The 27,045-nt window shown below is 41.9% G+C and overlaps 2 protein-coding genes and 2 long non-coding RNA genes across 4 annotated transcripts in view; 2 read left to right on the plus strand and 2 right to left on the minus strand.

Annotated features, from left to right (window-relative positions):
• slc35a5 (solute carrier family 35 member A5) overlaps nt 1-12,070 on the plus strand; it is a 72,261-nt gene extending 60,191 nt beyond the window's left edge. Inside the window, exon 10 of the transcript XR_011341655.1 lies at nt 11,714-12,070. The gene's annotated coding sequence lies outside the window, so the exon portion shown is untranslated. The remainder of the gene's footprint in view (nt 1-11,713) is intronic.
• The window catches only part of ccdc80 (coiled-coil domain containing 80), a 28,955-nt gene extending 14,208 nt beyond the window's left edge, over nt 1-14,747 (minus strand). Inside the window, exons 1-3 of the mRNA XM_069889283.1 lie at nt 12,317-14,747; nt 5,428-5,584; nt 1,137-1,270 (exon numbers count right to left, since the gene is read on the minus strand). Of these exons, the coding sequence (XP_069745384.1) occupies nt 1,137-1,270; nt 5,428-5,584; nt 12,317-14,053 (2,028 nt within the window). The 5' untranslated portion in view covers nt 14,054-14,747. The remainder of the gene's footprint in view (nt 1-1,136; nt 1,271-5,427; nt 5,585-12,316) is intronic.
• LOC138738660 (uncharacterized) lies at nt 14,250-25,719 on the plus strand. Its single transcript, XR_011341658.1, has 4 exons — nt 14,250-14,515; nt 17,437-17,561; nt 21,848-21,902; nt 24,838-25,719. It is a non-coding gene; the product is annotated as an uncharacterized lncRNA (long non-coding RNA).
• Nucleotides 20,140-27,045, minus strand: part of LOC138738661 (uncharacterized) — a 66,746-nt gene continuing 59,840 nt past the window's right edge. The window contains exons 2-5 of the long non-coding RNA XR_011341659.1: nt 26,501-26,614; nt 26,083-26,198; nt 24,731-24,867; nt 20,140-20,545 (exon numbers count right to left, since the gene is read on the minus strand). This is a non-coding gene — a long non-coding RNA (uncharacterized lncRNA). The remainder of the gene's footprint in view (nt 20,546-24,730; nt 24,868-26,082; nt 26,199-26,500; nt 26,615-27,045) is intronic.

Below are 27,045 nucleotides of genomic sequence, written 5' to 3' on the forward strand. Positions count from 1 at the left end.
GTAGGCTGCATGTGTTTCAGGGTACAAGTTAAAATTCCATGTGGAGAGTTAGTTGAGTGCTAACTCTTTTATTGTTTCTTTTTGGGTCCTTAGAGAGATAAGCAAAACATTCTGGAGTCAAGTGAAATCTAGTGTGTTAACCTTTTGCTACATTTACATTTTTTAAATTTAAGTTTTACATTTTATTCACAGCACAGAAGAAGCTGATTCCAGCCATTTAAACCCATGCTGCCCAATTACACTCAATTTAACTTATAAACCCTTATGTTTTGGAGGGTGGGAGGAAACCAGAGGACCCAGGGAAAGCCAACGCAGGCCAACGTACAAACTCTTTAAGGACAGTGCCAGATACGAACCCGAGTTGCTGGAGCTGTAACAGCATTGCGCTGACCCCTGCACTAACCATGCCACCCTTTCTTGACCTTTCTTCATAGCCACATGGGTGAACAGTGGTCATTCTACTGTATCCATTGGCCATGTATAATGATGCTCAATGTGGGTTATTTTCTTCAAACTTATTAGAAGGGTGTGACTTCTATGTTAAGTTATATGATCTTGCTTGGAGTAGTAGCAGCAGGGCTACATTTGCTTCATACTACTAGACCTGTGAGAATAGGGGCAATTAGCCCAGGTACCTAGGTAGTGAAATTCCTCATCAGCAGAAACAGATAATGGTTAATTTTCTCCATAAATAGCAAGGCATTGAACATTTTCAAAGTTGTTAGTTCTGTGATTCTATTAAAAGATTTATGATTGAAGGACACTCCCAATTTTATTGACGGAAAGTACATTTTTGATCCTGATCATAATTAAGATGGACTGAGACGAAAGGTGAGAGCTATATCAAGCACGGTTGAAGCTCCTCGCAGTAAATTGGACTGCTGATAAGATCCAGCAGGCTGTCCTGATATTACAGCATGGCAAAAGACAAATCTCAAAGCACAGTCAAGTCAAGGTTATTGTCATCTGATTGCACAAGTACAACCTGACCAAACAGCATTCTCTGGACCTCAGTGGATAATTTAAATATCTGGATAATCTAAATATTTTGTTATGATCAATATGTGTTTAAACTGAAGTGAAAAGGTGAGTAAAATTGAAAAAGTGAGCCCGTAAAAAGAATAAGTTTGTCTTACCTTGACTTTCATATCTAAATCAGTTAGTACCATGAAGAACTCATTCTCAGATAACCCATATTCCTTGCGCAGTTCAGAGATGAAATGCTGATCCAATTCACTAGACCTTATATCTTTCACTGGCTTCTCATTGTCTTGATAATAAAACATATTGACATAGTTAATTAGCTGTTGCTCTCCGACAGTGCAGAAAATTCAAAGGTATAACTAGATGTGGCATTGAACATAAAGTATCTCTTTGTGCAGATTGTTTATTTCAAATCTGAGGTTTCTATATCAAATATATTAACTTTGTTTAGCCAGTTTTCGGGTTATAAATTAAATTTACATATGAGTGAATTTAAAAGGATCTTTTGCAAGCTATTCTAATTTCCCGTTTAAAATAGTAAAAGATCAATTCCAACATTTTGCCTAAATTTCTGTATCTTTTTCAAGCTTTGCTTATTTTTATTCTTAATTTTTTTTAGCTCATTAGATTCAGTTATTTCTACTTTCACATGGCAGGGAAAACAACCATCTTCAAAAGGCTAAAACGAATGGAGGATTATCACTTCCAGATTTTAGATTTTAATATTGGGTGATTAACATACGTAATTTACTTTTATTATTATATTTGAATAAATTAGTGAATCGCCCCTTTTGGGTAGAAATGGAAATGAAGTTTTCCCAAAAAAAAAATCGATGTTGGCAAATTTAGGATTTTTTAAACTATTTTCCTTTTCTAAATTGATAGATAATCCATTCGTGAGAAATAGGTTGAGAATATGGGTTTAATTTCAAAAATTCTTTGGGTTTAATAGATATTCCTCTTGCTAGTCCCATTATAGGTAATTGTCTTTTTCAGTAGTCTTTGCTAGATGTAGGTTTCAAGAAATGGCATAGAATAGTTATCTAAAGTTATAAGGATCTTTTTATTCATGATAACTTTGCCTCTTTTGAACAATTATCAGCCAAATTTGATCTTTGTAACAGACATTTTTATAGATATTTATAAATTAGACATTTTGTTCAGTCCGAGCTTTCTGATTTTCCTCGAATCTCAAAAATTAATATTCTTGATTCATTTTTAACTAACATTTTTTCAGTGTAATGATATCATATATTTATAATCATTTATTGAATTTAAGATCAGCCTCCATGGCTGGGATTAAGAATGATTGGGAACGAGATTTGAACTTAACATTTTCAGATGAAGATTGTTACTCTACTCTCAGTTTGATTAATGATTCCTCATTTTGTGCAAGACAAGTTAAGGTGGTACACAGAACACATATGTCCAAACTTAATTTTTCTCATTTTCATACAGATATTGATCCACTGTGAAATGTGTAAAATTTTTGAAGCTTCACTGATCCATATTTTTGGGAGTGTCCAAATTTAGAGATATTTTGCAAAAACATTTTCCAAACTTTATCAACGACTTTTAAGATCAAAATAGAACCTTGTCTGTTAATTACTTTGTTTGTTTTTTCACATAAGCCAGATTAACCTCTGTCTGCAACTCAGGAGAAAGTTTTAGCCTTTACCACACTGATAGCCAGATAAGCAATTTTATTGAAATGGAAAGATGGCTTTTCACCTACTCCCACACAGTATGTCCTATTTAAGTTTAGAGAAAATTAGATACAACATTAAAGGTAGAAAGTTTCAATTTATAAAGATGTGGGGCCCTTTCATAGAATATTATCATTACTGGAAGGATTTTGCATGTTCCAGAAATTATCTGTTTGATGTCTGGAGGTCACTATCTGATCCATAATTTCCCTTTTCTTTTCAAAGGTTACCTTGATTAGAGGAGGGGGTAGGTTAGATCTAGTTTCTCGGATTTTTTTCTGTTTCTTTCCTTTTATTTTTATCAATTTTTTATTTGGATTAATTTGGCAAATATGGGTTTAACATGGTTATCATAGATTAATTCAATAACTTGTTTCTCATGCGGATTAAGGAACTGACTAATGTAGTTCCACCATTTTTTTGTTCTTATATGAATATGATATGTGTTTTCCTTAAAATTTTCTCAGTAAGTTTATGTTAAACTCAATAAAAATATTTTAAAAGGAAAAAGGACATAGTTAATATCTTTACAAATATGCAAACTACACCCCACATGAAAGAAATCGGTAACATTTATTACAGAATACTGATATGAATAAACTACTCACTGAACAAGAGAGTCTTACAGGTATTCTGGAACATTTTCAGCAATATCTATCTTAATAGCATTTCATACACTTTGGAAGTACACCATTGTTGACTGGGTAATAGAATACCTGCTATTATGTCAGGGAATATTATTGTCACTGATAATTTAACCTCTTTAGATTTAAGTGTGTTTGCTGGAATAAGAACTGTACCTTGCAGAGCAATACACTTGCTTTCACAAGAGCTGCATTAATTTGTGCTGAGAAACCAAACACTTGAAAACACTTTGGAAAAAGATTTCATCCCATTGTTCTGATCTAAAATCCAGCTAGTTTGCAGAGTCCTAGTTACTGGATTGTTGAGTTTAAAATGTACCTTGACAATTTTGATCAAAAGCTCTGCTGGGTAAGCTCTCTTATCCTTGCCTTTACTTTCATTTTCTTCTATCCTGTAATGTTTAGTTTTGATAAAGACAAAACAAGCTAAAGGCTATATCATGTATTTTTTTTTCTTTTCAGGTAATTACTGACATCTTTCCCAGAACATTTTGACAAACCAGTTGGAACATTTTGGGGTTATAAATGGTAGAAAGGAAAAGGGAGAACCAGAAAATGTGGCATATTTAATTTTCAGGTTTTTGATAAAATCCTCATTGGAGGTTATTCTGAAAAACTGAAGCAGAAGGAATGGGAGGTTGATAATATGGCATAAAATAGACATTGGTGATGGGGAATGAATGAGTCTTTTTTGGGGCTGCAAATGGTAACACCTGGGCCTCAGCTTTCACCACATATCAATGATTTGAGAGGGAAATGAATGTAATATTTTGAAGTTTGCTGACAGTGTGAAACTGGGTGAGACGTGATGAGGATGCAAAGATGCTTAATGCAATTTAGGCAAGTTAAATGATGGCAAACAATGGTAACAACAGTATATGAATAAATTTGTTGTCTACTTTAGAAGCATCATACTATTTAAATGGTAATAGAGGGGAAAAAGTTAATGTATAAAGAGATATGAGTGGACACTTGACACTTACAGCAAACAGACAATTAAATAACCATTAAGAGGGCCAATGTAATGTTGGCCTTCATTGCAAACAGTTTTGAGTACAGAAGCATGGATGCCTTTGTACATCTATGCGGGACTTGAATGCAGGCATACCTGGAATATTCTGTGCATTTTTGTTCACCTAAGAAATTATATACTTGACACACAGGGAATTCAGTAGATGTTCACTTGATGGATTCCTAGGATGGCAGAACTATTGTATGAGAGATTGGGACCAACTATCAGAATTTTGAAAAATGAGAGGAGATTTAATTGAAATATACTAAATTCTGACAGGGTTGGGCAGATTAGACTACGTTTCTCTGTTTTGTGAATCCAGAAGCAAGGGTCTCAGTCTCAGGATATGGGATAAGACGTTTAGTTGTGCTGGTGAACATGGAATTCTTTGCCATGGCCAAGTCGCTGAATATGTTAGAGAAGGAAATTGATTTCTAAACACAAAAGGCAAGGAGGGGTTTGGGGAAGTGCAGGAATAGCCATGATCAAATTGAATGGTGAAGCAGGCTCAAAGAGCCTAATGGCCTACTCCTGCTCCATTTTTCTGTTTCTATTTTCTTTTTTCATATCAATTCACATTCAGGTTTTTCTCCTTGTCTCTGCCCGACATCCTTGCCTTTACCAAAGCCCATCCAAGTCAGAGTAATGAGTTTCAGATATAATACAATTAGAGCCAAAACAGGGGTCCAGAAAGCTGTGATCCCAACAATATCCAGATACACTGACCTTATACCAGCATGAAGTTGATCCATTCATTAAAAGTATCATACATATGTAGCTATGTTAAACAAGATACACACCATGGGCTCTCCTGTTCTGCCATAATGCGGAGCTTCACTATAGCTGGGTAGGCTCACAGACAGGAATAACAAAGGGTAAATGTGGCTCCACTTATGAGGTGCTTTCTCTTTTGGAGAAACCTGCGGCAAGCATAATACAGGGCAAAACTCCACATCACTCACAGCAGTCTATTACCGGTACAAAAATGCTCAATATGCTAAACGTCTTAGCCATGAATCAAAATTAAGAAAGAAATGCTGGATGTTACTTTACAAAGGGAAGGAAAAAATGGAATACTGACCCAGCTGATAATGATCAACTTTAATCGTACTGTTATTCAAAGGCCCAAAAAGGGTGATAATTGAGATTTTTCTTAATGCCATTTCACAGACGTGTTCTAAATATTCATCTCTCTGCTGCTCATACATGTTGCTTTGGTCATTTGGAGAGGTGATAAGCTATGAGAAAGAAGAAGTTGATATTGGAAACATTAATGTTCCAAATGCAAATATTCTGAAATCAAATATTATTATTTCATATTATACCCTTTAAAATGCTCGTCATCAAAGTAACACAATACCCAGCAGGCTGCAGTACACATTAATGCCCTGAAGCATGTAAACAGTTCATTCCAGTTTCAGAAAGTGTACAGTATATTTGTAGTTTAATTCTGTAAAGGACAGTTGCTTTGAAAGAAGAACAAAGCAGATATTTGTCAATTTGTTAAGACATTTGATTAGCCGCTTTCAGGTACATTCTTCATCAAGAATGCGCCTGCAGAAGCGGATTCAGACCTGCGGAATGGTCGTTCAGGTAGCAGCGCTGAAAGGGCAGTGCTGGCCATCTGAAAGGGACAGCCGCATGGGAGGTACCGCGGAGCGCACTCCGGCTCCTGTCCCTTTGGGCTGTCAGGGTTGGCGTGGCTGACGTGGTCTGTCCCCACACTGATCCCACTGCCCTGCTCTCTCCCCACAGCCCTGTGTTGATCCTCACACTGATCTCCACACTGATCCCACTGCTCCACTCTCTCCCCAAAGCCCTGTGTTGGTCCCCACACTGATCCCACTGCTCTGCCCGCGCTGGCCACCGTAGCATCCCGCTCTGGCCGCCTTAGCATTCCGCTTGGCCACCCCAGCGCTGACAGCCCGTGACGACTGCCCCTGCCCTGATGTCCCGCGCTGGGGGGCAGGGGCAGGGGCAGCGGGGAGGGGGGCTGTCAGGTGCTCACCCCCTAAGCAGCAACTTTCAGGCGGCTGCATTCAGGTGCCGAAGGAGACCTCTGTGCTCTGGCAATTATCCCTCCCGGAGGAGGGTTACCAAGTGTGCCTCACAGGCACCTCCTGCGCTTTCAGGTGGCCTCCCGACAGCCACATAGAGGTCAAATATGTGGCTTTACATCGGGGTATTTTGGCCACCTGAAAGTGCCTATTGGTAGCAATGCACCTAAACTACTGAATATGCTGGCGAATAGGATGATCTAAACTTAAAACTGTCACCACAAAATCAGGGGTCAACTTACACACCGAGTACAAAACCGAATCTTGACAGTGAAATCTCGACACCACTGCCAACCTCCCCCTCCCCCTCCATATCCTATCCCCATCCCTCTGACTCAGACTCAGATGTCCCATTCAAACCCCCTAGGTGCACTCTATTGCCTTCCTCATGCTGGCATCCCAGCTCACTGCCACAAAAATGCCAACAGCGAAAAGAAAGGAAGCTTAGTTGCGGACGTGACATTTACAAAAAACCTTGCGCAGCACTTATGGCTCACTTGAATTCACCTGAATTCCAGGAGCCTCTCAGATTGCATGCACATTGAGGGACATTACCAGTTCAGTGGGGCAAACCACAGTCTGGGTATTTCCTCAATGCCATAGCATTGCAAAAAACATTAAAGTTTACTGCATCAGCCAATGACATACATAAATGAGCCCAATCTTGTGCATGTCCTGTTAGTTATGAATGAAGTCTCAGCGCTCTATCTGTCCAGTCCTATTGCTGTCTGTTCAAGGAGCTGATAGTGGTTTATTTTAAAATATGCTAATAAAATTAAAACCTTTACAGGGTAATTGAAATAATATGAGAGCATCATTCCACTGGTCAGTGGAGAGTGGTAAGTGCCAGACTTGGTGGAGGGTGGGGGGGAGGGGGTGTATTCTTATACAGCGGATATAGCTCAAAATGTTAAGGAGAAATCTGGGTGTCATCATCTTATACACCGGCATATACAAAACTTCATTCTGGTCTCTCTGATAAAACTGGAAGTAGTTAAAAATGATCAACAAATAAAAAACCTGCTGCTAATATTTATGCCTAGGTCATTGAGTTCCATTAAAGCCCCTCTGGCTTAATGGTGTCTAAATGTCAGTGAAATAAATGGCAAGATATTAGTGGAATTGTTAATTTAATGTCCAGACTTGGCAGTCATAGTAGAAGTATCTGTAAACCAATAAATCAGTATTGAAACTATGCCATTGTGGATATTAATAGTATATAGAAAGCAAAGTGTTAGTGAAGATAAAATTCATGGAGAATAGATTTATCAGAAAAGCCCTTAGATAGTTGAGCCTAAGGGTGAGAGTGTTGTGTGGATTAGGATTCAGTCGCTGAGAAGCCAATGTAATTGTTGAAACTGGAAATAAGGTGCGGGTTAAACTGAACAGCGGGATAAGAAGGAAAGGTTACCCCAGCGGGACGCTGAGATAAGCATGAAATCACCACCAGACAGGAAAAAGTATTCAGCCCATGTTGGTTTATTTCCTGCTTCTCTCCAAATTCCTTGTGAAAATCCTTATTTTGATCACCTCTTCAGGCATTCAATTCCAAATCATAACCAGGCACTGTGTAAAAAGATTTTTCCTTCCATCTCTCTTTCTCTCCCATATCTGAATGTGGGTGGTCGGATTCAGCCCGGAGAGTACCTTGGGACTCTGGAAAAGTAGTTGTAGTGCTTAATCAATATGAAGAAAAGTATGTCTAAATCAAGGGTTGGTGTTGAACAAATGTTCTAACAGAGATGACAAGAGGTGAAGGAAAACTGGGTGTCTGAACTCGAAATACTCCAAATGCTGGAAATCTGAAATAAACCAAGAACTACTGGAAATATTCAGCAAGTCAGTGGAAAGAGAATGATTCACTGAAGTACAATTGACAAGAAATGTCAACTTCATCTCTCTTCCCATGTTTTTGCTTAACTTACTAAATCTTGCCAGTCTTTTTTTTAATTTTATGAAATCAGTGTTGAAGGAAGGTGGCTACCAACAGTGTATTTGAGGAACATAAGGAAACTACAGATATTTTTTCTGAAATTGACAAGGACTTGACATGATCCAGCCAGATCAGATGATCAGAGTTTTACGGCAGATCAGCTCAAACCTGAATCCCTAGGATTTGAGATGACAAAATTTGGTGAATATATAACAGAGAAAGAATTGAACGAGGAAGAGTTTATTCTCAGTACTAAAAACTGTTTGTTAAACTCTTCCCTCTGAAATTCAGTTTCCATTGACGTGGATATTTGGAAAGTTGGGTAAGAGCAGGTCAAATATTCTCATTTTGTTAGAAATATTTGATTTGGTGAGGGGAGTTAGCACTAATTTCTTCTCTCAGTGTAATAATTTGCCACTGTCTCTATAATTCATTGGCTTTGCATCAATTAAGATGATGCAGCTGGAAATTTGGAAGTGAGAAGATGTGAGAGCCTGCCAGTTTCGAGAATTAATTGAAGATAAATCTACTCATTGGTGCAGAAAGTGTTACTCCCACTCCTTTTAATACTTTGAATTCCAGTATTTAGGGAGTTCCAACAAATTATTAATACTGCATGTATATGGCTCACAACACTGCCATTACTCTTTTATAGCATTAGTTTAACATCAACAGCATTTTAGTGTTTTAAACCAAATTCAACAAAAGAACTTCCAAGGCACACAGTGGAGAATATCACTGCAGTGGAAAATAATTCAACAAACAATATCATCCTGCACAGGAATTCTACGGTATTTGTGACATCAGGTGTTAGCTATTAGTGCTGGGATGCAAAATTGTTGCTATTTTTCAGTCGATATTAACTATTCCTCAGTCACTTTAAATATAGAACTCCCCGCACTCTGTCAGAAACTAGGCTACAAGCCAACCTCAGAGAAATATTCTCAGCCATGACCATCAAATGGTTCAGCTAAGTGAGTTAATTTGATGGTAATCTGTATTTAACAAGTAAGGTAGATCTTTAACAGAGATCTAGCCACAAGCTAGATGCCCAGCTCCCAATCTAGAAACCTAACAGAAAGTAGTGCAGGAATTACTGCAGGCAGCTGATTGTACTTGTAGGATAACTTTGATAATGTCTCCCAGCCTCAAGACCCACCTCTGCTTTTCTTTTTGCAAGCACCCATCTTCACCTATTTATTTGAAGGGCACTGCTGTATGTGTTCTGGGTTAACTTAGTGCCAGTTTTACTAGTTTGTCAGCTGAGGAGCCTGCTGGGATTCACACTGCCACATAGATTCCAAGAGGAATCCATTGGTGTATCATGGGTGCTTCCTGCTTACACCCACCTTTGCAATGTATTTTGGGCCTTCCATGGAGAGAGGTAAAACACCAAATTCTGCAGACACAATGGTTGAAGTAAAAACACAATGGTGGAGAAACTCAGCAGGTCAAACAATGTACTTTATGTAGCAAAGAAAGTACATGGTGATGTCATTACCCTGATGAAGAGTTCACCCCAAAACATTGGTTATGTATCTTTATCTTTGCTTTATAAAGTACACAGTTTGACCTGCTGAATTTCTCCAGCATGTTTTTACTTTCATGGAGAGACATACGATCGTCAGATATAAGTGTAATACTTCGTCTGATACATGATTTCTGACACAACATATTCTAGATGGAGGGTCATTTCAGTGATATCTCTTTTTAAAAAGTAGATTTTTTTTAAAATTCTGAGAGAAACTTATATTTCTGATTTCCCCCAACATTTTATTTTTCACCAGATTGACATGGTGTTTACCTGTTCATCCTTCTCTACATCACTTGGACAGTCTGGTCTAAATATTGATCCTCATCCACATTTGGAAGTAATCCAAGGGTATCAAGTGAGGCTGGTGCCAGGCAAAGATAAATTAGTCCATTGGCCATAATTGCTTATCATTAACAGCTGAGATCCCAGGACAGTTCATCCAAACCCTAACCCTCAGGAAAGTGGGGTGGAGGCTTCGGACACCGATCTAGGTCATTGAATCAGTTCTTCCCTCACAGTGGGAGGCAGCTACTCAAATGCCATGAATTCTCTGTTTGAAGTGAACATATCTGATTATTCCACTTCTGTGATTGAAACCAGTGAAATAAAAGTGTTGGTATGGAAACTCCCAGGTTAGCTCTCAAGTTGTTAGATCACTGCCGCTAACTCCTGCCGGGTCTAGTTATGGATGGAAACATTTCCAGCTTGAACCACGGTGTTTGTTTTTCTCCCCTCCATCTAATGTATCTGTGAGTATAACTGTATCCATTTTTCCATTGTAAATTTGAGATGGGTTGGCACAGTTAGTGTAGCTGTTATAGCACCATTGGCCAGGGTTCGAATGCCTCGCTGCCTGTAAGAAGTTTGTAGATTTTCTCCCTGTCTGTGTGGGTTTCCTCCGGGCACTCCGGTTTCCTTCCACTGTTCAAAAAAACATCCCGTAGGTTGTAGGTTAGTTGGGAGTAATTGGGTGGCACGGGGTCATGGGCCAAAGGAGCCTGAAACTGTGCTGTATGTCTAATTTTAAAATGTAATTCCTTTAAAATTTAATTAAATAACTAAATAGAAATCCAAAACATTAAGACACTGCAGTTATAAATCTTACTGAGCTTCCCAAGGTGCAGCATAAAAATGAATTCATTTATGGAAGTGATTTCCCCTTACACATAAATCACATTCATTATTCGCCCATTTCTACTGTTTCGTCCAGAGATTTACAAAGTTAGAAAGCGCTGCTTCTGAATTTTGAGAAATCTGCCATCTATTAGAGTTCACAACATTGACACAACATCAGATTCAGTCCCAAGACTTTTAGCAGTTATACCATACATAAACTAAATAAACAAACAATCCAAGGAATTTGTTCTGAAATGTAACTTCTCAAGTGTGATGTGCTGGCACCTCTCCATGGATCTTTTTTTGACTAGACCAGGCAGTACAGAGACATATTAACACTTTCTTTTTAGTGAGCCAACAAATCTAACTCTCCATATATTGTTCCCTATTATTATCTCCTAGTAAGGCTCATTTATTTATTTAATACCAGATACCAGCTAAGTGTGTTCTGGTGGACAGTCATCAACCTGAAATGCTAATTCCGTTTTATTTTATTTAGACTCTTCCAAGCCTGCTAAGTATTTCCAATATTTCCTTTATTTTTCAGATTTCTCGTTTCTGCAGTATTTTTTTTTCAGCCAATTATATGTTTTAATATTCTTACAAGGTATTATCAAAGTAATAAAATGACCATAGCTTTGTCATTGATTGTTAAAAGATAATAGGTGAAAGATTGTGTATGTTGTTTCTAACATAATCCAATTGATTTGATCTTGTTTTAATTTAGTGAACCCATGGAGACACACAGGACTGAGGTGAGAAACATGGGACCAGCACCTAATGGAGACACTATGAAAATAATGAGCGGTTTCTCTTCCTGAACTCAAAAAAGGCTCAGTTGGTGCAATCATCATTTTTCTGCAAAAAAAATGCCAAGTGCTTTAAATAAATAGTACCCTAATTTGCTTTATCATTCAATTGAATAATTGTTATGTTGAACAATTGGAAATCAATGAACATTATATGAATAGAGTGATGGATGAGATTTGGAGAATTCATTATAAAATATTCAGCTATTAGTGCTGAATAAACATCCTTTTAATAAACATTTTGTTCAGACGCTTGTCTACATTTTGCTCATATCTTGATGAAGGGCTCAAGCCAGAAACATTGAAATAAAGTACAATATTCGACCTGCTGAATTTTTCCAGCATTGTATTTTTCCTTTCAATAAAACATCCTGTTTCTTTTGGCTCTTGGCTTGGGGAACATGAGATGGAGCATGTCACTACTTTGAGGAATCTTATTGTGTAATTTGCTCATAATCAAATCATGGTTTCAAAAACAATGCCTACTCTTCTTTCCATTACCAAGGATATGGAACACTTACAAGTAGTCGTCGCCTATTTTCATAATAGCCGAGAATAGATGCCAATGACTTTGTTCCTCCTGGAATATTCTTAGGCTGTTTCAGGACCTCTTTCTTGGTTGGCTTCTTGCTTTTTTTATTATTATGTCTAATTTCCTTTGTGGGCTTGGTTTTCAGTAAAGGTACGACTTTCTTCCTCTTTTTTTTATTCTTCACAGGCTTCTTCTGCTTTTCAGCCTTTATTGGCTTTTTAGGCTTTTTCTGCCCCTTCCCATTTTTCTGACGTCCACGTTCCACTTCAATCACCTCCCTGGTGTTTGGGGACAAGACTTTGTCAGGCTGATATTTATCCTCGTATTCATTTGTTAGGATCTTATTAGTTGTGGCTTTTGAATTTGTTGACTTGACTTTGGTTGGCTTCTGTTGGCCGGGTGTCAGCAACAGGCCCTTCTGGCGGGAATTTCCCTCCTTCTTGTCCTTTTGACTGTACTTCTGTTGACTAGTCTGCACCTTGGTTTGACCTGGCCCGATTGCTCTTGCTCCTGCGGTGGGTCTCTGCTGCCATTTACTGCTACCAGGTGAGTTAGCTTCAGTTGTGGACCTTGAAGGAGTTTCTGCAACCTGTGGAGGTTTGTGAAATTCTGGCAATGCTGGAGAAATTATTACATGAGATCTTGTGTACGCTTGCCTCTCCGTGACTGCTGCGGAGGGCACAGAGGTGGTGGTAGGAGTGGTAGTGGTTGGTTTACTGGTGCTGGCAGATGTAGGAGTAGTTCTGGGCACAGCAGTTGTCCGAACTATTTTAGATCCTCCATGTGTGTTCAGTGATATCCGGATGGGCTTTCTCACTGTGGCCTTTTTCTTTTTCTCTGGAGTTCTTTCCTTCGCCTCCTTTGGAACTGTCATCTTTGTGTTCTCCTTCTTTGGCATTGGCCTGGGCTCCTCTGCTTTCTTTTTATCTCCCTGGTTGGACCCCAGCACCTGCCCTTCCACACCTGCCGCCTTACACTTCTGCACAAAGCCTTTCTGCCTCAGCCTCTCGATTTTCCTAATGGGACCCTGATCAATGACCTCATACATTGCCTCCAGTCTCACCGGATAAGGGTACGTTTCTTCCAAATGCAGATTCTTCTTCAGTAAGACCATGCTAAATTTACCTCTCTCCAGTTTCAGAAAGTCCATCAGCTTGAGAACGGCCTTGGCATCCAGAGGTTCCTCCAAGATGTTCCCCTGGCTGGTGATCTTCCTGACCTTGCCGGCCACCTCTCCCTCCTGGTGGAACAGCACCATCTGGGCGATGTGCCTCTCTGCCAGCTCACAGTACACGTCGTCCTTGAGTAGGCTGAGCATGAGCCTGTAGTAACCATCGGAGGGATGAGGTGCCGAGATGACCCACAGTCGCTGCCTGCCCACCATGCCGGACAGCACACTGGGTCTTCCAGAAGCGGGGACGCGAGCCACTCGGCGCCGTGAGGCTCTGCTGGTGTCCCTGACCATCCCAGAGCGGGCGCGTCCCACCGGGATGCCGGGGCTCCTCGTCCGTGCTGACGGCGACCTGCCGACGGCGAGGGTTCTCGGCGCCGCCATCCTGCTTCGGCTGGTGGGACCTCCTGGTTGGATAGTCCTTCCCGGCCGCAGAGCTCTGCCGGCGGCAGGTCTCCTCCTGCCCATTCTCAGCCCTGGCGAGAACGCCCCGCAGTCACACAGGAGCCACAAGGCCAGCAGCGAGGTGAGTGTCCGCAAACCGGCGCCCCTCATTGTCCCCGCAATCCACAGGCGCTCAGCTGCGGGGCAGAGTGTGAGGTCTGGCCGGCCAGGTCCGATCCTCTCGCAGGGTCCGCGTCCCAGCCCGGACTCCGGGGCAAGGGTACTTGCAGTCCACCGCAGCCAACTTGCTACTGTGGCCCAGCGGGGCGCATCCTCCTCCAAGGGTCACTCCAGTCCCTTCCAGCAACACACACGTTCGGGGGACGTGACCTGAACCATCCCCCACCCCCCGAAACTCGGCCACCAACGGCAGGGCGAAGGCTCTCCCCGTTTGCGTCCGGCTGGGCGTCGGTGCGGCGCTGTCTTCAACCCGTCCGCTTCAGGAGACCGATCTCGGAATCTGCTGCTCATTGCACCCCTCGCAGGTTTGCTGCCTCCCGGACGCCATGACGATGTACTCGGTGCGAACTTCTCTCCGGACTTTTCCCAGCAAGGACCAGCCAGCAAGTGGTGGTGAGGAGCGAGGCGGGATCTCGGGGAGGGGAAGGACGTGCCTTCCCTTCTCTCTCTCTCTCTCTCTCTCTCTGGGTGTCAGGGTGGAGAGGGGTCTGGGCCAAACACAAAGGTCACCCACTCAAACTCCAGGCTCCCTGGATCCCCCAGCGCCACGCCGCCTTCCTGCCCTGCTTTCACACGGCAGGCCAGCCCACGGAGCTCATCCTCAAGGCAAGGGTCTGCCAGTGTTCTGGAGTCCTTGAACCCAGTGGCCAGCAATGCCCGCAGGGTCACTGACTGCGATCGGTTCAACGCCGTTATCCCAGAAAGGTGCCACCTCGTTGTCCTTTCTGGGCATCTTCCTTCCACCCTCTTTTTTTAATTGGGCAGCCCTGAATTCTCAGTTCATCACGGCCAAGAGGTGTTTTTATAGGGCGCACAAGTCCCAAAGACGCTGGTCGTCAAACAAAACACGTTAAAAAAAAGTTCAACCCATTTAGTTTAATGATAACACACGTCCGAGGGAAGGATGATCAAAAAGATGGGTTTAAAGAAGAAAGAGGAAGCCAGGATGCCGAGTTTTTCCTTAGAGCTTGACAGACAGGTGAAAGCAGGGTTGTCCGAGACGTGTTGTGGAGGTGAAGGGTACAGATCACTTGGCGAGGGCAGGGGGTGGAGATAACGCAAGGGGCAGACGTCGACGGGACTCCGAGAGGTTGAACTCTGATCCCAAGACCTTAGGGTGATTCATTCACACCAACTAACTGGTGAGGTTCAGTCTATTGGGAAAAGTGAGCACATGGCAATCCTGTGGAGAGAGGGAAAAAAAGGATTGTCTTTACAGTGAGAGCACCTGACTAAATAGGGCATACACAGATAAGATCAGGCAACACCCAATGGGGACATCCAGGATGTACCATAGACCATCAGTGGCCTGCAATTATCAAACCAGTGGACCTGTGAATATTTATTCATGTATTTGTCTTTTTAAATGTATTATCTCTGTTAATGTCTTGGCACAGCTTGTGTGTTTTTGTGACTGCAGCAAGTGGGAAGTTTGGTGCCTTTGTACATTGTACTTATGTATATGACCAAAACTCTCATAGCTCTGGTTCAATAGAAGTGTAGAGGGTCTGGCAGGAACAGCACCTATTAATGACGAGTCGCCAGCTGGGTGGCATTGCATCACAGAACACACACATGCTAAACCATGCAATAGATACTCCTAAACAATCTCACAAATAATAGATTTGCTGTCTTACCACATCTAATGGCAAAATGTAGTAGAAAATTAGATTGCAAGCGCATCATTCCTCATGATGGCGGGGCCCAGCAATCATATTCAGTTGGAACTGCCGGAGAGATTATTCATTTTGACTTCCTCCTGAGATAGTCACGAAATCCAATCTTCATTCAATTTACTTCACTCCACATGAGAGCACTGGGCACCACTAAGGCCATGGGTCAAGACAACATTTTGGCTGTGTTATCAAAGACCAGAACTAGTTGCATATCTAGCCGTTCAGAGCCAGTACAACACTGGTCCCTGCCCAACAATGTGGAAAATTGCTTTATGAAGTCCTTTTCACTAAAAGCAAGACAAATAGAGAGCATGCCTCGTGCCACTTTCCCTCCAGTGATCTACTTGTCATGTTGCAAGGACCCTTTGGCTCCAGATCACATCACAGCATTGATCTATGCATGGAGCAAAGAACTTAACCCCAGAGGTGAGAGGTGAAAGTGACTGTCCTTGACGTTAAAGGAGGATTTGCCCAAGTATGGTATCACAGAGCCCTGAGAAACTGAAATCTATGGCATCGAAGGGAAAGCTCTCCAGTGTGGATGAAGTCAAATCTTCAGGAAGATTATTGTGGTTGTTGGAGATCAATCATCCCAGCCTCAGGATCTCTCTGCATGAATTACTCAGGGAGGTGAGGGAAGTGTTTTAGGCCCAAACATCTTAAGCTACTCCATCAATGACGTTCCATCACAATGTTGCAGGATCATTTCTATTTGCAGTTCCTCAGCAAATGAAGCAACCCTTGCCTGACTGCCTAAATGGCAAGTGATATTCATGTCGCAGAAATGCCAGACAGTAAATATCTTCATGGCCAAAACCCCACCAGAATTCTGGGTGTCCCCACTGATGAAAAATTCAAATGGACAAGCCACATAGATGTGATAAGAGCAGGCCAAAGATTGAGTATCTTGTATTCCTTTGCTGGCGAGAACAGTGAGTACATTAAGAGAGGTGTAGCATTCAAACACCAAAGCCCTTCATTCTGGAATTTTCTCTCTAAACTGTTCCTTATGTTTCAGAGCTCTCTTAAATCTGTTTTTCTACTCCTCATCAGTATCTTTCCATTTCAAATACTTTCAACCATCGCTTTGAAGCATAATGCGTGATTTTATTACATTAGATGAATTATATGTGTGTTACTTTTTATTAAAGTAATTTAAACCAACTGATGGATTAAACCAGATAGCTGTGTCCCTTCTGTGTTCTTCCATTGTCCATGATTCCATCTCATTTAATAGTGAATTCTGTTCCTGACAGTTAAACACTTTTAGCCAATGTGTGTATTACTTCACCAGGCCTTTTCTCGCCATGGGCAAGCAGTGACCCATCTTGGGCTGGGAAGGCAGTACCTCCCAGGCCTTTCACACTGTGGTCCAAGTTCCCTGTAATTTGCCCTCCCCAGCAATTTATGGGGATCCTGCCCCCAGCAATGACATAGTGAGTAACGCATTACACACTCTCAGGAAACCCTACTGGAAGTCGGAAGACTCTGTGTGTGTGTGTGTGTGTGTGTGTGTGTGTGTGTGTGTGTGTGTGTATGCGCATCTGTGTGTATATTTATGTACCCATACATAAACCCATATATGTATGTCTGTGTATATATCTTTATATGTACACATCATTCCTTCTATTGCTATAGTTAGACCATCGATGGACAGTGTACACAGTTCTGGCCAGTACAGAGCCAAAAGGAACCAATTTTGTCATGCTGCTTTCAATTAAGATGAATTTTTGGGTGTCCCAGAAGAAGATGGGCCTAACAAGGTATGTCTGTAAGTCAACCCAAAGGCATCATAGCAAATGTAACAAAATCTCCTATTATGGTTCAGAGAGGTGGGAGAGGGTGTTTAAACTGCAATCAAAGGAAACAAAACAGGACAGCATTTTGTGTACAACAACATCCACAGTGAAATACAACAAAATGCAGTGACTTAAAAGCACCAACCCTTTCCTTGAGTTCTTGCTGATTTTCTGGGTCCATGTCTTTACTCTTTTCCTGCATTAAGTTTGATAGATCGAATAATTTGACGGGACTGGATTATCACCTCATGATGAAGATACTCAAAAGGCTAGGGAATCTCTTCAAGCACTTCCATCAGTTGGCTGGAGATGATGTTTCTCTAGCAAAACTATAACTGCCACAGAATGGATATGGATCTTCCCGGGGCAACACCCATTCAGTTGTAGTAGAAATGCCGGAAAGGCTCCCAAAACCTTAAAAAGATCTCTTCTGAAATTAAGGCCTATAAAATGGTATTTGAAGAAGTAGAATGCGTATTGGAAGCTGTATGGACTGATATAATGAGACATACTTTTCAAATTAATTTTGTCGAGGATTGGAATAAATGCATGAAAGGGGAAAGAAGAGAAGAATAATAAATGGCCAGACTGAAGAAGGTCATTAAAACCTTGTTTTACAATATGTTCAAAGTCTGTGAAGTCAATCCAGGGATATTTGAAATAACCATGATTCAATTTTTGCATGGCAGTCAATATTTCTGTGATGGATGTGCACCAGATACTCTCCCTTGATCCACAAAGAAACAAACAAGAAAATGTTTTAGACACTTCCTTTCCATTCCTCCTCTGGGCGTGGCTCAGTAGGCTAGTCCTAGCAGTACCACCCTCCTCAGGCCTGAGCCTAGATGACGTTACTAAGACATTTAAAGGTGACCCTGACAAGCTGCAATGCTTGAGATGTTTTATATATAGACTGGTGGCCTTGAAGTCAAGTGAATAAATTCACTGTTAGTCTTAAATATGGAGTTGTGCTACCTCTAGATAATAGTACTTTTTTCAGTATCTCTCTGAGGTTGAATGGAGAAAGTTCATGCAGCATTTGGCATTATATTGAAGACATAATAAGAAAGGATTTTTGACTGTGGAAATAGATGCAAGTACCATCAACCAGTCAGGGCAGGATAAAGCAACTTATCAACTGAATGTTTTAGATTTGTTTTTAACATGAAAGGCCAAGCAACAAAGCATATCCTCCACTTCATCATTAATGTTATCATCCACTGGGGACAACACTAGTGATCCACTAATACTTTGACTGACTGTATGTAATCGTATGTTTTTTCTTGATTTGTTCCCACAGATTCAGCAGACAGCACGCCACTAGGGTGAGCTCACAATACAGTTCAAAAGAGTCAAAAGTCAAAACAAGTTTTTAAAGGATAGAGTAAAGGGAATGGAATAGAGTGATTTTATTGCAATTTCTGAAAATAGAGATAATAAATTTAAAATGTATTATAATACTTTTAATTATAACTGGTTAATGAAAGCACTGGTGCTGATATGAACCCAGGGGGAGCAGGGAGCGGAGACACTGTGCTCCTCCGTGGGCTCCAACTGCCCAGGCCTAATGGTGGTGGCTCTATACCAGCTTTAAATGGCCTGTTAAAGGAGCTGATAGTGTTGCTATTTAAAATCCTGCAACCATGGGGTCTGTGCCTGTGGTGCACTGTTAGCCAGAATCAGACACACACAAAGATAAAGACTACAACACGCTTTAATCCACAAAGACTTCCACAGAACCAGGCTGGTTGTGGCTGCAGCAACTCTGAGTGAGGCCTCAGGAGGCCGGCACAGGCTTATATCGCGGAGGGTGATTGACACCCGACCGTGTGGGGCTTGATCCATTCAGGCTGACTAATTGACAGCCGGCCAGGTGTTGTCCTGTCCCCTTACACTCCTGCAGGTACAGAGGTTGCCCCCTGCTGTAGGCTGGTGGTGTACCACCACAGTGCCCAAGATGGGAGTGGTTGTACTGGCAGCGGCCTCGAGGGGGGTCACAGGTTTTGGGGAGCAGCGGATTGGTGAAAGTCACCAGAAAAGGGTAGAACACCTCCCCAGTTGAGAAGGAGAAGTATAGGAGATGTCCTTCAAGATGGTGACCACAGCAGCAGACCAGCGAGGGGCTCAGCGCCTCTGGATCTGGAGCTCAGGTTGCCAGTGGATAGAATAAGGGTCTGTGTGGCTGAAGAAGATGTAAGAGTGCTTGGGGTGAATCCATGGACACTCAATGACTCTGAAAAGATTCTCTTTCTCTTCCAGTAAGGAGCACTGGGCAATACTAATGTCTACTCTTTATCTGCCTTACAGCAGACTAAAGGAGATTCCCTGCAATAGTATATTTTCTGTTTTATTACATGACAATAAAAGGATCTTGAATGTAATTGGCCAGACCATGCAGGAGAAGATTAGTAAAGCTTTTGCTCCAATTTAGCTGCTTCTGGATGCTTTCTGCCAAATGGGTAGCAGGCAGTGTTAGAATTGAGACCTCAGTGTTTTCAGTTTTAAATATTTTAATAACTATTTTAGAAATAAATAAACATACATCTTTCATGAGTAGAAAAGTCTGGACTTGTTTGCTTTTTTTTTCCATCTTGACTTGTTTACAAAGAGCAGCCTAGTTCACAGTTGGCAGAACCCAAGAGCATCTTGTTCGTGAGCCGTCCAGGGACACAACTGACAACATTAGAAGTTAATACTTAACGTTCTAATTAATGGCCAACTTGTTAAGACACATCCATTGTGACACTGACAAGAAAAATGAGGATGTAGTTTGCTCATATTTTCAACATGATCTTAATCAGCACACGAGGCCCTTAGGGAATGGATTACTTTTGTAATTATATTCTGTGGAAACTCTTATGGCTGAGAGTTATTTATATTGTGTGCATTCCCTCAACCCCATATTCTGCTTTGTTCATCTGTCCACAGTCTTGCTTTGAATGTTATTGCTAGAAATATAAAAAATAATTATTGTGAGTTTCTTTTCAAAGTAGTTCTCAGTGACTATTCTGTTAATCTGCTCATTGATGTCAGTAGCACACAATTTTTCTGAAAACACGTTATAAAACTCCAGAAATAGAACAAGCATGTGATATTTTTAACTTCCTTCTATATATTTAAATGACATAAATGATCTTAACAATTATATTTATGCACTTACAGTAAAGGTTGGTAATATGTTGAGCAATATTTCAATGAATTATTTAACACTCCCCAGGGTAATATTAAAACTAAAACGCTTTCCCAGCATCAGGCTAAATAGGAAAATAAATCCTACCATATAACTCTGAGGGTATGTGTGAGGGATAACTTTGAACGTGGTTGTGTGCAGGTGCATAAATGAGAATGAAGTGAATGAACGTGTCTTTGGGAATGAGTGGAAAGGCACTGAGTGATAACAGTGTTGGCTGTGACCCCTCAACCTGTAACCTGGGGCTGTCTCTCATGATCAGGGCTCACACATGAAGCAAGATTAATGTTTTCTGGAGGCCATCCCCAATAATTCGAATATTGTTACAAAGCCCATCAATGTATCCATTTGCTTTGTGGGGAAGAATAATTTATTGCTATCAGGTCATCATTGAATCACTTCATGTCAGATTTTGCTAAACTTGAATTGTAACCTCTAATTCTCAGCTGCAAAATAATTCACCATTTGTTGAAGGTATTGTACTTGAACTATCGGTGCGGAAGTTTCAAATAAGAAGAAAATTGAACCAAAGCCAATCAAAGCATTACTGATGTTGGAGGGAGTAGCAACAATGACATTACATAAAGATTAATATTTACATGATGCCTTGCTTGAGCTTTATAAGTTCCTAGATTGTGGTTTTTTCCCCACTTTAAGGAATGGGAGCAGAAATTCAATCAACTTCATTTGAACACGTTGACCAGGTGGGGGTTGATTTTCCCAAGGGGTTCTGGGATGAGGTGCATTTGCAAGGATGTTAATGCCTGCATTTCTCCTTTTGTTGGTTCTTGTCAGGATGCCAGATTCTGCCAAAAGGAGCCTGTTAGTCATTGACTGCTTAGATGTCTAGTTATTGCCCCAGTATTTACATGCCTCCAAGCAGCAGATCCTTTCAGAAAGGGGTTGAGAGTTCAGGTTGTCTATTCTACACCTGCTTATCACCTACAGTGGGAACAGGCAAAATTTGGACTCTTTGAGAATCCGTTTACGGACATCTGGGGAAACATGGGAGCTGGAATCTGATATATTTCAATTACTCTTCCTTTATTATATGCCTTAGGAAGGGTGAATTTCCATGGTTAGAGTGGAGGAAAACATATCCTGGCATGTTTTTGGTGAGTATTTTGGTCCAGTACTTATGCTTTAAATGACAAATTTTCCAGTTTCATTCTGTGAGTTCAAAGCAACCTGTCAAACTGGAAATAAAGACATTTACATTGCATGCCTCATAACACTAAAGGCAATAAGTTTAACATCATTCCTGTTGGAACGTGGGAGATACAACTACAGTTCTGTAATGACACTCAGATTGATCGGGTATTACAAAATAGATAATAATGTCATCTAGTGAGAAGAAGATTGCCACATAAATCTGTCTCTCATTTTTGATCCAGTGAGCAAGGGAGTTCTTGAGAATTGCGGTCTTTGGTATATATGAATTTTCTGATGTTTTTTGATGAAATGCCGCACAATGTGTGTGGACTCAGTTGGTCGTGGTCGACCATGGATACTGTGCATAAAGAGAAGTTGGAGTGGCCTCTCCCGGGTGCAAGCCAGGGCAGAGTTGATATGGAGATCTGTCTGTTGTCCATGTAGTGGGACCAAGCTAATGATAGGTCCACAGGAGCAGTGAAAGTCGATAGAGTTTAGTGCCATCAGCATCGCAGGAGTTGCCATGCCAGTGCTGGGTACAGCAGTCAGCCACTTTCAGGACTTTGACTCCAGATTTTTCCTCAGGATTTACTTCCAAAGCCTTTCTCATGAGTGGGCAGAGCCACAAGGCAGCAGAGGGTCAAAATCAGAGTTTTCCCTCTCCTGGATGGGTCACCCTCCTTGGTTAACAAGCCCCATTTGCCCAGAGAAACTGGTTTCAAGGCGCCAGTGGCCCACCTTTGCCCCATCTCCTGTCAGTGAGAACAGCTCCACCAGGCATAAGAACTATGCCACATATGAAGGCCAGGAGCTGGACCTGGTTGACAGAGGCTGTTTGAGACACACGCCATGAAGAGCATTTGTGTAACAGTGGGAGCTTGTCCCCTCTACCACCCTTTGGCTATGACGACCTTTAGAGCCTGCCACACAATAGGCATGACAATAAAGGAGCAGACATTGCATGAAGCAAATTTAGCTATGGGATAAAAATGGGCAAATTACAGAACAGAGTAGGGTGGCCATTTCAAAAGGATGACATGGTCATAGGACATGGTCATATGACAACCTATGATCATGCCTTCTTTTTAGAATGGCCACCCTGGAAGAGTCATTTTTAAAGACTGAATTGTTTTCCCTATGGTATTGATGTTTATATCAAATTATATGCATTTGAAATCTATTGGCCAGTTTGCTGATATGTATCAGGGAAATGATAAACAGAAGAGATTAGTCATAGCACCTTGGATGGACCAGTAGTAAATTACAGAGGACTTTTTAATGCCAATAAGTGTTAAATGATCAGTTTGTGGGTACGTAATGAGCAGCTGTGATCTAAACTGAAAGGTGTATTTGTAAAGATGGCTTTAAAAAGAGGAGAGATGCTGAGCCTTTATAAACCATTGGTGAGGACAAACCAAAACAGTACAAGCAATTCCAGCTTGTACTCCTCCCTCCTACTGCCTGTGATTTTAGCAGGAATATCAAGATCTTGGAGAGGGCACCAGGAGATTTTACTGGAATGAGGACAGGAATGAAAGGAATGCGCGTGCACGCGCGCATACACACACTCTCCCTCTCTCTCTCGAGCAGGCTGGAGTTCATCTCCCTGTTCTGTATGATTTGGGGCAGATTAAGAGAAAAATTGAACAGTTTTCAAACTTAGGGATAGATATCATAAATTTTCTGAGCAGCACGTCTTTCTTGTGCGAGGATACCAAAAGAGATGGATTTAAATTAAGGAGTGATCAAACCACAGGTGACATGAGGGAAAGAGAATCAGCATGTGAGTTGTTTTGTTCTGTAAATTAGCATCATAAAGGGTGGTCGTAATCCAATCTAATCCTACTCTCAAAGGGGGATCTTGAAGATGGCTAGAATTGGGGAATGGGACTCAATAACCCCTTTCACACTGGCACCTTATCCTAGCAATCAACAGCCAATATACTGATTAAAGAGCCAGTGTGAACGCTCACGAATTGGCACACAGACATCAAATCATGTTGGGGATGATCCGCCTAGGTAGGTTGTATCATTCCCGGGATCATCTGATGCCTACGTGCCAATTAGCCCAGTGTGAAAGAGACATGGACTATCCAGGGACAAAATAGAGATGCGTTGATGACATTTTTATTTGACTGCATGGTGAAACAGTCTGCTGGAGTCGTCAGATAAGGTATAAGGTGGGTCAACCTCTTCCCAATTCGGTATAATTTAAAATACAACTTAAAAGTATGGTCATAAACTGAGGTGGGGGGGGGGGGTAAATAGGGAGGTGCAGGAGCTTCTCTCACTGAGTTTAGTAGAGGCTGGATCTTTTAAATTAACAGATACCATTAAAAATGGCCTAATTTATGAATGGATTGCAGCTAGGCTCAGGGACGTGGGGTTTTCCAGGGACACATCCCAAGTTATCAATAAACTGAAGACCCATCGGAGGAAGTTTCTGCAAGTTATGGATCACAATGGGAGGAGTAGGAGGGAGTGGCTGAACTGGCCATATTATAACCAGGCAAACTAGCAGAGCCCTGTCCCTGGTAGCCAACATGGACCCTAGTGAGAGGGCTCCTGTACAGTCACCTGAATACAATTTGAGACTGCAGGAGGAGATGGAGGTTACGAATGCCCCTGTACCTCATCCATCCCAGATCTCCCATCCAATCCCAGCTCCTCATCTGTCGCATATGCCTTATCTCCCCCAGTACCTCATCCACTCCTGCTACCTCCTCCACTCCCCGTACCTCAGCCGTCCTGAGGACCTCAACTGCCCCGAAGAGAGAAGTGGCCCCAGCACCTCATCAGATGCTTTCTCATCTGTTCAATTTGCTTGCAGTGTTTTGATGAGTTCTTGCCCATAATGTTCCATCTTTCCAATCTCCAATGTGTTGCTCCGATATCCAGGAACCAAAGAGAGAAAGAAGAGGAGGAAGCCTGCAAAGACACAGGAGGAGATATCAGAGATCCGTGGGTTGCTGCAGGAAATTGAGCAGGAGGATCAGGACTGCGACCGCAATTACTGGGACAGGCAGGAGGAGATGGTGGAGGCGCTGATGTGAGCGTACTAGCATGCGGACAGACAGGAATGGGAGGTTGACCAGAAGGAGCACCAGGCAAATGCTGATGGTTTCTCAAGGCTGATAACAGAGATTCGACAAGAGTTGCAGGCCCAGACGGGCGTGATGAGGGACCTCGCCTCATTGATTGGTGTTCTTGCGTGCATTCAACCTCCGTCCTCCACCCTCCAGCCTTGGCCCTCCACCCTCCAGACACCTTTCTCCTTCAGCCAGCCTCCTTCCTCGCCTCCAGCCTTCTTTCTCCTCCCTGCAGCCACATTCCTCCTCCCTCCACCAATCAGTCCTCCTTCCATGCTCCTCCCTCCTCCATCAGCCTTCCCCATTCAATTCTCCTCCCTCCTACTGCCTTCCTCAGCCTTCCCCCTTCCAGCTTCCTACCTCCTCCCACCACCGCCTACCTTCCCCAATGGACAACCCCATCTACATTCCAACCCCCTCAGCATCTGGACACTTGTTACTAAATAGTGGCAAGGTGTCTGCAGATGATTCTTTCCATTCCCCTTTCACCTCCTGTTATGTTCAGTTATTAGAGGAAGAGGGGAACTGAAAATGTCAAGTAAATACCTTGTACATAGTTTTGGAAGATGAACAGCAGTTTATATTTACAATTATACATAGTTTTATTTATTAGATGTTAGCAGTTAAAACATTTATATAATGTTATTCATGACTTTAAAATGTTTATTCCAAAATGCACTACTTTCTCCAATGTGCAATAAACTTTTTTATTGACATTTCAGTGAGATGCCTCAGTTGTCTGCCTGATGCTCACTCAAAACAGACATAATAGCCTCATGTATAGCCTGGTGACCTTGGGATGTTGCACCCCAATAAGGAATCCTATCTGGCAGAGGGAGATCTGCTTCCTCAGTCATCTACTCTTCCAGGAAGTGCTCCTTGTTAATCTCACATTTGTTCTGCAGCACGCAACAGGCAACAACATCCTCAGACACAAAAGTGCTACTAATATCCAGTCATTAGGCCAGGCACCTCCGGCGACCCTTGAGATGTCCAAAAGCATTCTCCACAACCATTCGTGCAGAGCTCAGTTCGTGGTTGAATTTGTGCTTACGGTGATTGAGAATGTGGTGTTGTGTAAACCCCTTCATCAGCCAATTCCTGAGTGGGTAGGCAGGGTCCCTGATCAAATGTGCATGGATTTTCACTCTTGTCAACAATCTTGGAGACCTGTGGGTAAAGCAATGCAGAAGTATAGGTTTCTCATAGAGCCAGGCAGCACAAACAGGCAATGCTCCCATTCCTCCTGCAACTGTTGTACAATGCAGGGGTTGGACCTATATATATACATAAACATACATATAGATATATGTTAATAAATACTAACCTTTAAATATTACACACACACACACACACACACCTACATACTTATATGCACATATAAAAAACAACTTAAGGTCTTTCTTGCATGCTAGAGATTTTTTCATGTAAATGTTGCAAGCATTACTGTAGAGTGTGGCACATTCACTTACTTCATGGGGGATATTTAACTGCCTGTATCTTCGGCTTTTCTGTAAATGGGAGAGTTGGCTAGAACACGAGCATCAAGGCTGCGACCAGAGTAACCCACATACACATCTGTGAAGCTGGAAACACAAGAGGACAAAGCATTGATTGACATATGGAAACCATTAATAAGTGAGGACAAATAATTGTAACTCAGGCCATGATCCTTGCCGGTAGTTGTGGTCAACAATAGCTTGAAGACTAATCGAGTGTCACCCTTTTCAATTGTAGTAGGCTGATGGGTGATCACGTGGGGCAATGTTGGGAATATGTGTGCCATCGATGGCATCAGCACACATTGGATAGCCACCCCTTTTTGCAAATGCATCTATTGTCTCCTGAAGATGAACTCCACTTGGCAGATTAATGAAACGTTTCATGAGGGTTTCCTTCAATCTGACAGTCACTTGGCGCACCACCGTGGATATCCACACCAAACAGAACACTGAGGGAGTGAAACCACCACAAAGCTAATGCAAGTCTGCACTGAGGGGCCACGTGCTTTTGGCAG

The sequence above is a fragment of the Narcine bancroftii genome, chromosome 7, assembly GCF_036971445.1.
Source record: "Narcine bancroftii isolate sNarBan1 chromosome 7, sNarBan1.hap1, whole genome shotgun sequence".
NCBI lineage: Eukaryota > Metazoa > Chordata > Chondrichthyes > Torpediniformes > Narcinidae > Narcine > Narcine bancroftii.